Raw genomic sequence first — 15,720 nt, 5'->3', positions numbered from 1 at the left:
CGGTATAGTATTATTATTATACGACGTAATATGGGTAAAAATAATTGAAAGCAACCACAAAACCGAAGAGCAAGAAACACAATAATTGAAGATAAGAGTGAAAGGAAAAACTAAAAAGAAATAAGTTTATAAAATCGTCAAACCGAGAGAAAATGATGACTAAATCTTGTGTGTTTTAACTCTCAACAGTGAATGGCCCCTCAAGCGACGAATAAGTCAAATCAAGATGATGATGATGATAATAATGACATTTGTTACGTCAGCAATATCCGATATACCGTAATACTATTATAATATAGAGGTAATCTCTGAATGGACGTTGCATTATCATTAATCTAACCCTAATAAAACAAATTGATGAAAAAATAAAGAAAAGAAACTGAAAAACCCATAGGATTAAATGATAATATATATGTAACTATACGAAGTGAATTACTATTGAAGACGGTGGTGTACTATAGTGGTGCTTTCTTGGGCGGAGAACCGGTGCAATGCTTATATAGAGTGAATGATTGTCTGCGAGAAGGAGAGAGTGAGCGAGAGAGAGAGAGGAAGAAAGGATATTAAACGAAGCTGACATATTTTTAACAATGGATGTGTTGTACCCTAGTGCTGTATAGTTTGAAAAATTTGAAGATTTGTCGAATTGCGAAAAATTTTCATAGACATACTTAACATATAATACACATTATACATAACATATACCTGAATAATAATGAAGAAATAAATTGATAAAATTCGAAGACGAAGAAGTAAAAATAAAAATAACCACCTTCACGCGAAAGAAACTTACAACGTCTAATAACGATAAAACGCGATTCGTTATACTTGTAATAGGTACACGCATCTTCGTTAAACCTATATACATATACATGTATTATACCTATACGTGTATATATATACATACATATATATATATTTGTGCTGGCTGGCTATAAACGAAATACCCACGTCGGGTATTTTTTTAATCAACTTTTGTTCGTCTCCCGCGCACTATTCATTTTCATAACCATCGCCAATTAATAAATATGCAACCTATACCGCTAAATAAATGTATCCGCGTGTATACAACAATATAATCCTTGTTTCGAAAAGCCCGTCATTCGTTACATGTACGCGTATCTGTATGTACCCGCGATTTGAATTGACACAACTGCGTGATTAGCATCCACAATATACTTATTACAGTACATTCGTCGGTATGATTTGTTTCCTCGTATTCGAGAGGGAAAAGAATTCCCACCGTACATTCGGCATGACGTACGCGCGTACGTGCATAATAACGCAATAGTATAACAAGACGACCTACTATTTCCTTGCGTAACGCATTATACCTACTAAGATTGCGTAGAAGGAAACCACAACCTATTGTACAATGTCTGAATAGGTAACTGGAATAGAAATGAATTACCATTGAATGTATAAAATTACACAGTACTAGATATAACAACAACAACAACAACAACAACAACAACAATAATAATAATAATAACAATAATTAATATTTATAATATTAATAACAACAATAATAATAATATTGATGATAATAAGCGTAAGAATAATAAGAATAAGACTCGGAATAAGAATAATAATAATAATAATAATATGCTTTGTAATGCATTTTGAAAATAATATTAAACGAAAAATAAAACAAAACAGGCAAAAAGAAAAAGATTTGAAATAAAAGTAAAGAATGGGAAAGAAAAACAAAAGTAAAAAGCGTTCAAAGCATAAAGTATTTTTCAAATAATATCAAGTGTCAAATTATATAAACACAGCGACGCAGTGATGGTATCGTCGTCGCCCTATATAATAGTAGATGGATGGGTTATAAAATACGCCCGCTTCCAATAATAAATTAATTAATTAATTAATTAAATTTGATCATTTTTTAACTTCCATGAAGTTCGTCTTGTTTCGTGACAATTCCTTGTTTCTTGTCACACATATGTATATATACATATATATATATGTGTATAAAATTATGAGGAAAATTAAATAAATGGAGAAGAATTTTAATTGCTAAAATTGAACTAGAGCATTTAATGAGAAAACGAAGTAAAATAAAATTACGAAAGATAAAAGGCAAAACTTACGAAGAAGAAAATTCCAATTATTCCCTAACAACGTAGAATGCGAACAGAATAGGGTGGCCTACTGTAGCTAGACCCTGATCCACGTATACTTGATTAATAAACTAATAAATAAATTATTGATTTAATTAAAAGAATATAATGTTAAGGGAGCTGAATCGGAGCGCACAGCTCGGCTACGCTATAGCTACGACCACTACCTAGGTAGATTAACGCTATTTTGCCGCTGATCTAATTGTTTACTGTCGAGTGTTGCTGTAAACCTAATGGAAAAAGAAAAAAAAAAAAAAACAAAAAAGAAAAAAATAATAAATATATACCTAATAATATAATATAATATAATATAATATAATATGATATTATATTTTATTTATATATATAATCTAACGAAACTGTATTTATTGTAAATAGTCACGATGTTTGCTATGATATAATATATCTGTAACTGAATGGTATCTGCCTGATCTGCGCCCAGCCCTGTGTCCTTCACAATTACACTATACATATACCTATAATACATTAAATCCGTATGAGTTTATACTATAAAAATAAATGATTATACGTAAATAATTAAATTTACCGATATGTCAATATATATATATATATATATATATACATATACCTGTACTAATTCACGTTGTGTATGTACAGAATACACGTAATTGATATATATATATATACCATGTAGAGAAGCAGCTACGCGAAAATCGAATACGTTTTACGCGACCGAATTCATTATTTATACACACAATTTTCATTCACCCATTGCATAATTATAACACAGGCACTTTCCGAAGATCGATGGCAATTCAGCAGCATAATTTAGCCCGTCTGCAGTTCGGTAGTAAAAAAAAAATTAATAAAATAACAAAGAGAAGAGAAGAAAAAATAGTTACGTCAAAGTCAAAATTGAGAGAGAGAGAGAGAGAGATAGAGAGAGAAATAGTAATTCGTAATATATCTTTCTCATATATTCGTATATAAGTTTTAGGCATCACGCACGAGTATATTATTATTATTATAATATACGTTGAAAGATTTTACGTTCCATTTCGAACCTTGTATGCATACATACCGATGTGTATATACATATACGCACTAGCCACTGCCGATAGGCAGACGCAGTGTCACGACCCAACCAGCATGTCCAATGATATACTTACGATATATTATTATAAGTATGATATATTAAGTGTTTTCAGAAAATATATGATCTATATATGATAATAAATACATAACGTTTTACATTATTTGCATTTTCACTTCTGATTTTAACATACAAGTCAATCGCACCTCTGCAAATATAATTACAGCTTACAAAGAACGTCAGACAGCCGGCGATCTGTTTAGCTTGAATCTTTTGCACACACCAACGGCCAGAAAGACACCCGCTGCCTGTTGCAAATACCAATAATAACCAAATGACTGGTGAAAAAGTTTGACGCGTGACTGAATTAGCGAACCAACATTTCGACGGTAAGTTCTTTTTCTCTACTTTGCAAATTTTTTACATTGTATACTTGCCAGTGCGATCGAGATGAACAGCGCGGACACAGCGACCGTATGGACATTCGATTTGAGTAGAATAAGTGTGCGTTTCAAACAGCCGGACTTGTAAGCCAAATCTTCGGTCATGATAAGGCACTGGAATATTTTTACCGCATTAATTGCAGTTCGACGATAATTTTTCGCGTGTAAATTCGAAATTATTCTACCTTGTCAATGGAGGAGGAGCAACAGCTCTGAGGAATTTTCATGTTATAGCGAGCCCAGTCTCGATACGATCTGATTCCGCAGCATAGCAGCTGTTAGTGGTTCAACACAGAATTGGGAGTCATTAAAATCGTGCTATTGTCTATTTTAGTCCAATATTAGCACTTGGCTGGAAGATTAAAAAAAAGAAACAAAAAAATTCATCAACTCTTTCCTGATCTTTCCGACGGAAAATCCAGAATTTTTCTCAACGTGAAACAGACATAGAAAAAGAGGAATACATATTCCCTGATGGAATTTTGCAAGAATTTTGTTGAATTTTTCGTATTTCCGAGCAACGCATCAATGGACTTTTTGTTGCACGAATCCCTTACGTATCTGTGAGTGTTGTCCCAGGCTTCGGTAACCCAATCTAAAGAATGGTAGTTGACTATCGTGTTAACCATATCTTCGCGTAGCTTTCTCATGATTTTATCAAAGAATGAAAAGCTCATCACCGCGCAAACGAAGATAACGCACAAAGATATCACTTGACACGATATGTACTGTAATTACATATGATTCATTAGCAAATTGTGCAACGGAAATAATCGCAAACTCCAGACAATCTATAGATAATCATAAGACTCACGATGGTCAAAAATCTTCTCCTTTTCTTTACTATCGACAGAATACCCAGGAAAGAAATACCGGCCGTCAACAGACCGACGAAAAGTAGTATCGTTACAAAAAGTCGCTGACCGACAAGTCTGGACATTAATTTTGTGTCAGCCAGCATCCATATCGATATAATGAAGGCTGTTATACCTGAAAACTGTGATATGATCCAAGATTTAAGTACTTTCGAAATCTCCACCATGAGCAATGGGTAAATGTCTGAAACAGTGTGCATATCGGGACAAGCAATATTCTGCTGCTTACGAACGTTGCACCGTTTACGCAGAGGAACGAGAATTTGATGCATTTCTTGGGTAGTCGTTTGTAAGAGAATTCGAAATTGGGTATGCCGAAGAGTTGATCCTTTTTGGAGTTCGCCGGTATAGATTCATCGCTCCCGGTAACCTCTTCCTCGACACTTTCCCCGCTCTCCGTTTCATCGTCGGTCACAACCTCTTTGCGTCTCATTATCCGTTCGATGATAGTTTCCTCATTTCCTTAGGCCAAAATAATCTGATCCCCCCCCCCACCCGCCCCGCAGAACACGTTAGGCTGTTTGTTACAATTATAGTGAATTTACCAATGATCAAGACCGTCAATTAACCACCATTCGTTGGTACGTGTGAAGTTTGCTTTCAATTTCAATCATCTTTTTTCCAGTTGATTAGTGAACGATTTCACACGTTGTCGCAAATTATAGGGTGATACAGCAAAGACTATCATGACATGACTTTTATAATATGACCGAATATCACGATCCGTTTTTCAGTCTTCAATATGTAAGAGACATAGGTATGTATGTTTACACGGACGAAACACAGACTCGATTAATTGGCTAGCCACTTAACGCTTGACAACTGAGACACATTCTGTATGCGGATCAAGTGAAACTATCCAGTTGCGTAACATCATGCAATGGTCAAGTGTACATCTAGTCTCGAGTATCGGACTGCAGATTTATACTCAGAATCAGAATAACAAGAAACTGCGAACACTGGATGATAACCAATAAATTAAATGATATTACGGTATTCCGGTGATCAAATATGCATTATGCATGTACTTATATATTTTTTACAAATTCACCCAAGTATGCGATTAACGCAGACTCTCGTACAGGGTAATTATCTGAAATTCAAAATACGCGTCAAAGCTAATAATAATTCGAGCTGCTCACATTATTATACTCTGATGACAGCACACGGACAGAGACCTTGGAATGGTGAAGTGTTTGTCTTTTGACTTCTCTAAAAGACGCTGAAGCTACCGGGTAGGATATTAACTACATACCGAACGCGAGGTCATCGATCAAAATAATTTAGCAAAACTTGAAAATCTGAATTTTACCAAATTGTGAAGAAAATCTTTACATGATTATAGAAGTTAAACTGAGCCGAATATTATGCTACTTAAAAAAGTTTATTATACATCCAACTGCTATCTTCGAACTCTGGCTTCAGTACAATGACTCTGAATTAAAATCTTATCATTACTGTCCACGTGATATGAGTTTATCAAATACATTTTTCTACAGACAAAATATCGGATTTTCACTCACAAGAAGCAATCACTCACTGTGTTATTGTTTACATCAAAGGCATGGAAGAAAAGAAATTATTTTAACTCTATGGCGCAGTATTTATTGCAATGAACTACGCAAGGTGATTTTTTTTTTTGCATACATATACAGCGTGGTTGTAGGTTTCTTTTTTAACTATTCTACCAACCGGTTCTCATCTTGTAACCATAAAATAAAAACAATAAACAAGAAAATTAAAACAAGTTTCGTGGCAGTTCAACCGTGAAACCTCTTTCACTGAATTAAACATCTCTCGTCATATACAGCAGAATTCAACAAATCCATATTTTCTGCAAAATCAACAAACTGCCGGTTTCCTCGATTCCAAATCCAACCAAAATCCATGCTCGGCCGCCATGGCTGGGCTTTTTCTGTTGAGGACTAGAGGAACGTGGGTTTTGGAACCGACGCGAATGTGGAATTTCCTTAAAAGACAGCAAAGCACGATCTTGGTCTCCATCAGGGCGAACCTGTTTCCGGGACAGATTCTGGGACCGACGCCGAATGGCATGTAAGCAAAGGGATTGATGCTTCCCTTGTTTTCCGGACTGAATCTCTCCGGGTCGAACTTCTCAGGGTCCGGGAAATATTGAGGGTCATGGTGAAGGGCGTATATCGGAATCCAGACTCGAGTCCCGGGCTTGACGATTACCGGTTTGCCAGTCTCGTTCGGCGGCGGCAACTCAAATTCAAGGTCGCTTAAACGGTCAGTGAATACAGCAGGCGGATAGTAGCGCAACGTTTCGTTCAAGACCATATCGAGATACTTGAGTTGGCTGACTTTGTCGTAAGAGAGTTTGCCACCCTCCTCTTCGAACGCGGCGTCGATCTCGGCGATCAGTTTATCCTGAATATCGGAATGAACGGCCAGCTGGTGACAGGTGAAGGACATCAGTGTCGAAGCGGTGTCGAAACCGGCGAAGAAGAAAATGAACGCCTGCGCTGTAATTTCGTCGATGGAGAGTTTTTCGTCTCCCTGTTTATGCTTGGCCTGCATCAGTAGATGAATCAGATCCGGTCTGACAATTCCATCCTTAATTCTCGTGGATATCGTGTCCTCGACTATATTGCGGAAAAATGTTGCCACTTTGTGCGAGATGAAGGTCTGTCTCAATAACCTCATCAGTGCGGGACTCCAGGAGAACAGGAACATCTTAACAGCCCGCAGGCCGCTAAAGTCTGTGGCGTCTTTGCCCATGAGGTAAAACTCGTTCTCCTGATTCTCTAAAGAATTAACGCTAATGCCAAATGCGGCCGTGGCAATCACGTCGTTCGTATATCTCGTGAAGAGACCCTTCATTTCAACGGTAAACGGGCGGGGCTGTTTTTCTAAATAATCCGTAAAGTCGTCCGCGCATTTTGATATCAGCTCGAACATCACGCGCATTTTACTGGATGTGAACGTCGGGCTAACTATGGACCTCATCTCCTTCCAACGTTCGCCTGTCATGGAGAACAAATTGCCACCGAGAAGAGGATCCATCGACGAGTCCACGAAGGGTTTGTGATTGGGAAAGTGATCAAAGTTTTTAACGGTAACCGATTTTATCAGTTCGGTATCTCGCAAAACGTAGACGGGATTTGTGAATTCAAATGCACCGGAGTACTGGGCATTCGGAAATTCGTCGTATAAATCCTTGATGAATTTAGCGAAGGATTTTCTCTTCAGCACCATCGGCAGCATGTTGCCAAATATGAATACTGGCTTGCTGTACGGCACATTAAAACTCTTGTAATACCAAAGTACTTTAAAGTTCCTCCATAGATGCGTCCCCAAAAATATACCAAGTAAGCCAAGGACAGCCAAGGCCGCCGACCACAAGCTATTCCACTCCTCTTTCATCGTGGATCACGATATTGTTTCCCCTCACGTAAAAAAGAAATCTCTCACTGTGTGTTGTACTAAATTGTTTATAAGAACAACGTCAGCGTCACTTTCGATCGACCTTCCACTCGCTAAAATTTTCTAATTCTACTTCTGATCAAATCTGTCCAAGAAGAAAGGATTCTTTTTCAATACTCTGAAGATGGAAATCGACCTAAAGCGCACCAAACTGGATGTAAAATTGCACGAAATCTTCCGCCTGCTTTCGAATATCTCGCTAAGAACGATTCCGCGCTGACTGAATCAGTCGTAGTTTTGCTCAGACGTTTTATATCTCCGCTTCAAACTATACTTTCGCCATTTACGCCGCGGATTGCTTCATCATATTCATGTAACGACACGGACCGCTTGTATGTACGACGACACATGGAGTGGCTACTGCAAACCGTATCTGATTATACGTGCACTCGTGATTGTTATTAATCTTCACATGCAAGCGTTCCAAACCAAACGTATACCAGCGCAATACAATTTCCGAAATCAAACGGTATCAATCATCCAATTAGCAGAAAATACGCACCATTCGTGAAAGAGATGTAAGAAAGAAACAAGGATACATGTGTAAATTATAAATTTTTGCACAAAATGCTAGGAATAAACGACGTCGATACGACAGAAAAGCCTATTAATTTCAATGTCAACAGATATCGAATTTTGAAATCAAAGTATTAGGTGATGAGTAAAGGTACGGATGAAAATCACAGCGTTAAGAATAAGATGAGGTACGATTTTACGTTACATCCATTCATTTCGAACAATATTGACCGGCAAAATCTCTCTTCACCGACAGAGTAAAATATCACTGCCTTTGGTCATTGTCGAAGACCAAGCAGTACTGAAGTAAAAAAAAACATGAGAGCTGTCATGGGACAGCCGGTACGAACGAAGCTCCTTACGCTATATTAGAGACCGCTGCTGCCGTCTCCCACCCCAAGCGCTGAGACAGAGAGAGAGAGCGCGCGCACACGCTGGAATAGAGAGAGAGAGAGAGAGGGAGATCGCGCGCACTATAGCAAACGAGCACTATAGCCAAAAAGTGTCGGTTTTTTGGTGTCGTTTTTTTCCGCCTAGCCCCTACGGTGAACGAGCGATAAGGAACTTCGTTCCAATAATGCAGTGAACGCAACTCTACAGGCAATGCCGAAAACAATACCCAAAAACGTTTTCTGTTTCCTAATAGTCACAATAATATAGTTTGCTATAGCAACCTCTTAAGCTGCCAAATCTTATCGTATTACCCGATTCGTATGTCGGATACGAATTCGTGCATCCATGCTCTGAGAAAATGAGTGTGGCGCGGGGACGTGAGAACTGGCGATCATGCACATCGAAAAGATAAACAAGATCGTATGTGACTCACCCGTCGCCCAGCGCCTGAACAGCATCAGCTTACTTTGCTCCGACGTATTTGCAGCTGCACCGGGTCGTCGTCAAGGCGTTGATTTCTGACTGCGTTGTTGACTGCATTTCAATTCAATATTTCACTATCGGAGTCACTCTGCGAAAATAATTACCCGAAAGTTATGATGGTGGATTTCAAAAAACAGCGGTTTACATCACAGCAAATGCAATCAAGACAAACTTTCGAAATAAGAAGTTGGAACAAAAACGTAGATACACTATGGTAGCAAAATGCAAACAGAGGAAGAGAAATAATAAAACGAATTGTCGTACCGGTGACAATATTCGCGTATGAATATCAAAGTGAACAGCACGCAGCTACACAGCTTTCCGATTGTAAACAAAAACAAATGCCTACACAAGGACAACCGAATCGCGAACGCAATTTGTTTGATGACGTCGCGAACGTTTGTTGCGGCAGAAATCGTACTTTATATGCTCTGCATCGAATGTGTAACCGGTATTTACGTGCACTTGCAACGATTAGGCCAACTTGGCGTGATAATATTCAATTATTTAATGTGTTAGACGTACCCCAAAATTAAATCCGCGGCGACCGAGACGCTACGTCCGAACTTCACGACGTTCGAACCTCGTATCTAGAGTTGCAAAATGGCCGCCGGTTCGGTCGTGCTCGGATTGACTCGGAGTTGTTCGGGAGACTTCGCGCACACATTCTTAACCGCGGTATTTTGAATGGAGACCGCGGTATTTGTTCGATGGTATCTACACTACATGCACTTTCGTTACATTTTTGTACTACAATCGTTATATTGGCAGAAATATATAAGTTCAGAAGTAATCGAATCGAATATTTCGTCGGAAATTTTGTAAAATTTCATCCACTTCGGTAACTGAAGAGATAATATTTAAATAATGTTATCGTTTGGTTATTGCCGATTTGGATAAATCTTTTTTTCTGATGTTTAAAGAAAAAATCAATCGTATCATCAATTTTTAAATATTTGATCTGTAAAATACATGTTTTATATCCAGAGCCATCTAGTCCAGTTTCTCTGAATGCGTTCGTACACAATTTTAAAAGAGCTCGTCGTCTACAGTCACGCGTATCCCGAGTAAAGCAGAAAACAGAAAACACATCATAACCTTAAAAAAATGTTCTGCTTCTTGATACACTGTTCTCCCACAAAACAACATAACCTCTCTTATTCCCTTACAGATGGAATCACTTGTCATTGGGTTACGAATAATAATGGCCTGGTAAAATATAACTACTAGTAACTATTGGTCGTTCAAATATTCATTTTAAGTGTATTTGACTAATAGTCTACAATGAATCCTGCTGTGAAAAATCTGCGAAAGCAGCGAAGAGCACAGCACCGACTCGCTAGGGATATGAATATCAAATGCAGCGATGAACCTACGCAGGTCAGTGTTATAATAATTTACAATAACGAGACAAATATCATAACGCATCAGGATTCACGATCTTAGCTATGTAGTGGTTTACTCAATGTAAGAATTCATTTTCAGTGCTTAATGATTTGCAATGCCGGACTGGTTACGGGATTGCGAAGAGAGGATGTGGATAGCATCGTAAATGAATTGGTACCATCGTATAATTTAATCATGCCAGTCGGTAAATCGTATTGTTTTTTGAAACTGCGTACTAAGGAACATGCTCAGATTGTATTCGACGCTTTACATGGCAGATTGAAATTTCAGAACAAGAATACCCCATTGTATTTGTCCTTTACTGAAACTGGTATGGATCAAATCAAATTCTTTTGATGGTTTCTTCTTACTTTGTTCATACATTCGAATGACGATCATTGGTATGAGTAATATAGAAAACATTCATGCCATAAGCTGCAATTCAACTTAACAGAAATGAAATAGATCTAGATTCAGAGTATCTAGTATTTGTGTATAATTGAAAAAATTATACTTTGCAGTTCCAAGTGCAGATGACGATTTGTGGAATAAACCTCTCCCACCAGGGTTGAGATTAATAGAAGAATTTATAACTTTGGAGGAAGAAGATTTCCTTTTGAAATTTCTCGACTGGACAGAAACAGGTAAGTTTTAAATATCAGTTTCAACCTCATATCTCACATATTAAAATATTGTAATGAAATGGAATTCATCCCATAAATTACTTCGATTATTTATAACATTTTACTGAAAACAGTTTCTAGAATACTCGAACTCTGATTCTTATACTCATGTACGTTGTTCTAGGGACAAATCCCTCTGAACTGAAGCACAGACAAGTCAAGCATTTTGGATACGAGTTTCGATATGACACTAACAAAGTGGACCCTGACAATCCAATAGCTCCTATTCCAGAATCGTACAAATTTCTGCTGACTCGCTTCAAGGAACACCATTGTGGAAACTATGATTATGATCAGCTTACAATCAACCGTTACTTACCAGGCCAAGGCAAGTTCCTGTTATTCCTTTTCAAAGATGAGTCTCGCGACTATGCAAGGAATAAATTTTACTGGTTTTATTACAGGTATTCCCCCTCATATAGATACACATAGTCCGTTCGAAGATACTATTCTTTCCTTGTCTTTGGGTTCCCCTTGTGTGATGGAATTTAAACGTGGGGAGGAGCGAAGATTGGTATTTCTTTCATCCAGATCGCTACTGGTTATGTCAGGGGAAGCACGATACGCATGGATCCACGGAATTGTACCAAGACACAATGACGTTATCAGAAACAAAGACGGAGTAACGGTTTTGCAAAGGTCAACGCGTACCTCTTTCACATTTCGGAAACTCCACAGTGGTGACTGCAGATGTAGTTTCGAAAAATATTGCGACTCTCGAAAAAATTATTCCTCGACTATTATCAATAATAACTTAGCTTCTGATATAGAGAATACGTACGTTCATAAGGTAAAGTTTACATCGAGTGCTCACTTTTACACCATATACATACCCATCTTTAAACCTCTCGTATTTTCCATTATCTTTATTCTAGGTTTACGAACAGATATCAGACCATTTCAGTGAAACGCGACACAAACCCTGGCCTAATGTAACAAAATTTATTGAATCACTGGATAAAGGAGGATTGCTCTTGGATGTTGGATGTGGGAATGGAAAATATCTCCACGGAAGACCAGATATCTTTAAGGCAAGCCTCTTCTAATTGGCGTAAAGAAAATTACGCTATTATTTCACAATCTTGTGAATATTCCACATTTACCATATCCGATTATACTTGTAGTAAACTAAAGCAGATATCTTCGTTTCATTTTAATATCTTCAACTTCAGGTGGGTTGTGACCGCAGTTTTGGATTGACTGATGTTTGCCATGGTAGAGGATTCGAAGTATTACTGGCAGATTGTTTGCATATTCCATACAAAAACGATTCCTTGGATGCTGTGATCAGTATAGCGGTTATTCACCATCTTTCCACAATCGACAGAAGAAAACAAGCCATTTCCGAAATAACACGAGTGTTAAAACCCGGAGGTCATTGTTTAATCTATGTTTGGGCAAAGGAACAAAAAAAGAATTCCGTAGCATCCACCTACTTGAAAAGTCGCACAAATGAACATGACAAGCTTTTGAATGATTTGGGGGAAACTGTGACTATCGAAGGAGGCGCAATTCTTCCTGTCCACGAAAACCGTACGGAATTCACACATTCAGATATGCTCGTTCCGTGGAAACGAAAAGGTGGTGGTAATTTCCTTAGATTCTACCACGTATTTGAAGAAGGCGAATTGTCCAGTTTGTGTTCAGAATTGCCCAACGTTTTAATTACGAATACTTATTACGATCAAGGCAATTGGTGTATAATTCTAGAAAAAGTAAAAAGCTAACCAGCAATCAATTTTTCTGGAATCTATGAAAACTTGAACATGTAAACTAGAGAAATTCTGCTCAAAGTGCACAGTAATAAAATCAAATATTATTTATCAGTGAAAAATGTATGATTTTCTTCATTATTGTTTCAGAATTTTTGTTTTTGTGTCTGCAAAACTTGACTGCCATCAATTATTGTTCTGTAATTCTCACAATAGCTGAAAAGTTTTAATAAAATGTATTTCAATATCATACTGGCTAGGATGAACAATGGTAATTAAAAATTTCAATTCCGAAAATATTACAACAAAAATGATCAATACATTATTCGTACATACCCGTTCGTGCTGATTGCCGAGGAAAGTAGACTGTTCATTTACTGCCATTTCTTTGTACCTAGATCGCGTTTCGGTGTCAAAATTGTTCCACATTTTTGTCAATTCTTTCATGATATCATTCCTCTCCCATTGCGGATGCTCTGAACTGATTTTGTGCCGTTCAATATTGCAAAAGTAAAAGAATCCTAGCCTGCAATACAGTCAAATCCATGATTAATATTCTGGAAATGTATCTTCAGAGTTAGATAAGAATATAAATGTAACATTGACAATGAGTATTATAATCATTGTTAAAACGTAAGATCGTGTACCAGGTTGTGTCGGGTTCACCCTCATCTTCAATATCCGAATATATTTCTTCATCATCCTCCTCCGTCACATTTTCGTCTCTACCTTCTTCCTGCGGGACAGAAGTTTCTTTCTTTTCCTCCATCACCAAAGTCCAGAAGCCCGTGACTGTGTATTCGAATAATTGATATTTCAATTGAGTAAGTAGGTAACATGAATTTATACCTATTTCACTTCTCTATCCACTATTAAATCAAAGATTAAAACTTGCCCAAAGCTACGAAGATTAATTAATTATTGACGTTCTACCGCACGGTGTTGGTAGCGAAAATTTTACCAAATAAAGATAAGATAACTATCCTACCTATCCGCATCACGCCTTGGTGCTGCGATCAATCAACTACGTTTACGAGGGCATAGTTTTCATATATTCCCGTAACGTTTCAGGAAAAAACAGGGTAAAAAAATTTGATCCGTTTAAATGTATGTTTCTGCTTAGTTTTATCCTAATTATTTGTCTCGTGGGCACGTAATCATATCAGCAGTCTTGTGTCTCTCTCGCATTCCCATACTGTTGTCTAGCTCTGTCTCTTTCGCACTCTTGATTGTCAGCACTGACCATCAATCATTAACGGAATGTGACCTAAGCAATACTTTCCTATCGTTTCTATCGCAGTCTCATTGTCAGTAACCAAGATTTTATTCAATGCAGAACTCAATTAAACCAGGAAGATCTCAATCACAAATTACGCCCAACGGAATAAACTGAGAGTATTTATACTACGGTTGAGTAGTAGAAATGCGTAAATACTCCGAGCTTCGAGTATAGCGAAATCAATTATGTGAATGACATTGACCATTGGGAGCTTAGAGAATTAGATACAAAAGCATTGAATTTCTGTCAATACAGCATGAATGGCACAAGGAAATGAATGAATGTGGAAACGCATGCAAATCCATTAGAATTCAACGAATATCTTTAGACATTCTTTGCGTTCGAGGTGCTGAAATTCGATATTATTCAGCAGTAACGAAAAACAAGAATCAAGTGCATCAATAGTGCTTACAACGTTTCTAACTATGATCGTCGACCAAAATTGAACCCTCCGTAATTTTATCGTGTAATGCCGACAACTCGATATCTCTCAGTCGTCTCAGTCAGCCAGCCGGCACGAAGCAACCATTTTGTTACGCTTCGTCGATCTTTCGGATCGCGTCAATAATTGCCACTTTTCTCTGCCTCGCGTATATTTTGATAAAATCAGTAGATGCCCGCGTGGGTGGTGGCTGTCGATACGAGCCGAGATGCGAAATCTGGCTATCCCGAAGAATAATTTTACAAACTCTACGAATCAATTAAGGCCGGCCCTCGCCCTACGAGCTAAACAGCTTCACGTCATTTTTTTCAGCATGTATAAAGGAGAATAATAAAAATTTACCTCCTTATCGCTTGAACCGTTGTTTTATATCGATCAAAGCTCACCGAATACCCAAAAACGTTTCAATAACGTGAAGTTAGCTGTTGAAGTGACCTCGTTAGTTTACATGAATCTCACAATCGTAATGTTCTTGCACCTACTTCACATACTGACCAAGTCTCAATACATTGATTTCACTAGTTTTAGCGACTCTCGAAACAAAATATACTCCATGTATTTATCCTATTGCCCTGCTATTGCGCACAATAATTCGTAGCTTAGTTCTCGTAACGGCACAATACTTCAGAGACGGATGAAGCAAGGGCAAGTTTGGCTACGAATTCAACTACCAACAATATAAGTCTAATACGAGTACAGATTATTTTACATATTTTTTGAAAAGTTTATTTATCCCTAAGAGATATACAAAACAAACATTTTCCTTTGTAACTATTACAATTCCCTAAAATAACACAGAGAATTCATCTGTCATGAGTTTCAATATTTGTTTTTATTATTATCTCCATCAAATGGATGTATTTATTTTTATTTTATTTTTT

The 15,720-nt window shown here is 37.5% G+C and overlaps 4 protein-coding genes across 9 annotated transcripts; 1 reads left to right on the top strand and 3 right to left on the bottom strand.

The window, feature by feature from the left end:
* Nucleotides 1–2,466: 2,466 nt before the first annotated feature.
* LOC124307251 (uncharacterized) lies at nucleotides 2,467–4,931 on the bottom strand. Its single transcript, XM_046768769.1, has 2 exons — nucleotides 4,728–4,931; nucleotides 2,467–4,620 (listed from the first exon to the last, which is right to left on the bottom strand). Exons 1-2 carry the CDS (start codon nucleotides 4,929–4,931, stop codon nucleotides 4,372–4,374), a joined length of 453 nt encoding a protein of 150 aa, XP_046624725.1. The 3' UTR covers nucleotides 2,467–4,371.
* A 1,149-nt stretch (nucleotides 4,932–6,080) lies between these two features.
* LOC124306792 (cytochrome P450 9e2-like) lies at nucleotides 6,081–10,665 on the bottom strand. The gene is made up of 3 exons (XM_046767811.1): nucleotides 10,655–10,665; nucleotides 9,270–9,274; nucleotides 6,081–7,908 (listed from the first exon to the last, which is right to left on the bottom strand). The coding sequence occupies exon 3, from the start codon at nucleotides 7,883–7,885 to the stop codon at nucleotides 6,341–6,343; it is 1,545 nt and encodes a 514-aa protein (XP_046623767.1). The 5' UTR covers nucleotides 7,886–7,908; nucleotides 9,270–9,274; nucleotides 10,655–10,665; the 3' UTR covers nucleotides 6,081–6,340.
* On the top strand, nucleotides 10,112–13,133 carry LOC124306791 (alkylated DNA repair protein alkB homolog 8). Its single transcript, XM_046767810.1, has 8 exons — nucleotides 10,112–10,126; nucleotides 10,509–10,717; nucleotides 10,823–11,054; nucleotides 11,245–11,367; nucleotides 11,531–11,734; nucleotides 11,811–12,196; nucleotides 12,282–12,437; nucleotides 12,579–13,133. The coding sequence occupies exons 2-8, from the start codon at nucleotides 10,622–10,624 to the stop codon at nucleotides 13,131–13,133; spliced, it is 1,752 nt and encodes a 583-aa protein (XP_046623766.1). The 5' UTR covers nucleotides 10,112–10,126; nucleotides 10,509–10,621.
* Nucleotides 13,134–13,225: 92 nt separating this feature from the next.
* LOC124306800 (high mobility group protein DSP1-like) lies at nucleotides 13,226–15,544 on the bottom strand. Of its 6 annotated transcripts, none has more exons than XM_046767830.1 (4): nucleotides 15,182–15,544; nucleotides 13,766–13,926; nucleotides 13,455–13,644; nucleotides 13,226–13,334 (listed from the first exon to the last, which is right to left on the bottom strand). In XM_046767830.1, exons 2-4 carry the CDS (start codon nucleotides 13,885–13,887, stop codon nucleotides 13,326–13,328), a joined length of 321 nt encoding a protein of 106 aa, XP_046623786.1. In that variant the 5' UTR covers nucleotides 13,888–13,926; nucleotides 15,182–15,544; the 3' UTR covers nucleotides 13,226–13,325. The 6 variants fall into 6 exon arrangements, with proteins under 6 accessions (XP_046623786.1, XP_046623787.1, XP_046623785.1 ...); XM_046767831.1 differs by having other exon boundaries at nucleotides 13,766–13,910; XM_046767829.1 differs by lacking the exon at nucleotides 15,182–15,544 and adding an exon at nucleotides 14,810–15,129.
* Between the last annotated feature and the right edge of the window lie 176 nt (nucleotides 15,545–15,720).

This window comes from Neodiprion virginianus, chromosome 6, assembly GCF_021901495.1.
Source record: "Neodiprion virginianus isolate iyNeoVirg1 chromosome 6, iyNeoVirg1.1, whole genome shotgun sequence".
Classification (NCBI taxonomy): Eukaryota; Metazoa; Arthropoda; class Insecta; order Hymenoptera; family Diprionidae; genus Neodiprion; species Neodiprion virginianus.
This window is presented reverse-complemented; position numbering and strand designations above follow the sequence as displayed.

What these genes read in the sequence shown, in the direction of transcription:
- LOC124306800 (XM_046767827.1), bottom strand. An exon ending in GGTGAACCCGACACAACCTG is followed by an intron (nt 13,645 to 13,765) that starts GTACACGATCTT and finishes ACTGTATTGCAG; the next exon opens with GCTAGGATTCTTTTACTTTT.
- LOC124306792 (XM_046767811.1), bottom strand. Translation starts at nt 7,885, where the DNA reads ATGAAAGAGGAGTGGAATAGCTTGTGGTCGGCGGCCTTGGCTGTCCTT.
- LOC124306791 (XM_046767810.1), top strand. Translation starts at nt 10,622, where the DNA reads ATGAATCCTGCTGTGAAAAATCTGCGAAAGCAGCGAAGAGCACAGCAC. An exon ending in GCAGCGATGAACCTACGCAG is followed by an intron (nt 10,718 to 10,822) that starts GTCAGTGTTATA and finishes ATTCATTTTCAG; the next exon opens with TGCTTAATGATTTGCAATGC. An exon ending in TTTGTCCTTTACTGAAACTG is followed by an intron (nt 11,055 to 11,244) that starts GTATGGATCAAA and finishes TATACTTTGCAG; the next exon opens with TTCCAAGTGCAGATGACGAT.
- LOC124307251 (XM_046768769.1), bottom strand. Translation starts at nt 4,931, where the DNA reads ATGAGACGCAAAGAGGTTGTGACCGACGATGAAACGGAGAGCGGGGAA. An exon ending in GCGTAAACGGTGCAACGTTC is followed by an intron (nt 4,621 to 4,727) that starts GTAAGCAGCAGA and finishes ATCATATCACAG; the next exon opens with TTTTCAGGTATAACAGCCTT.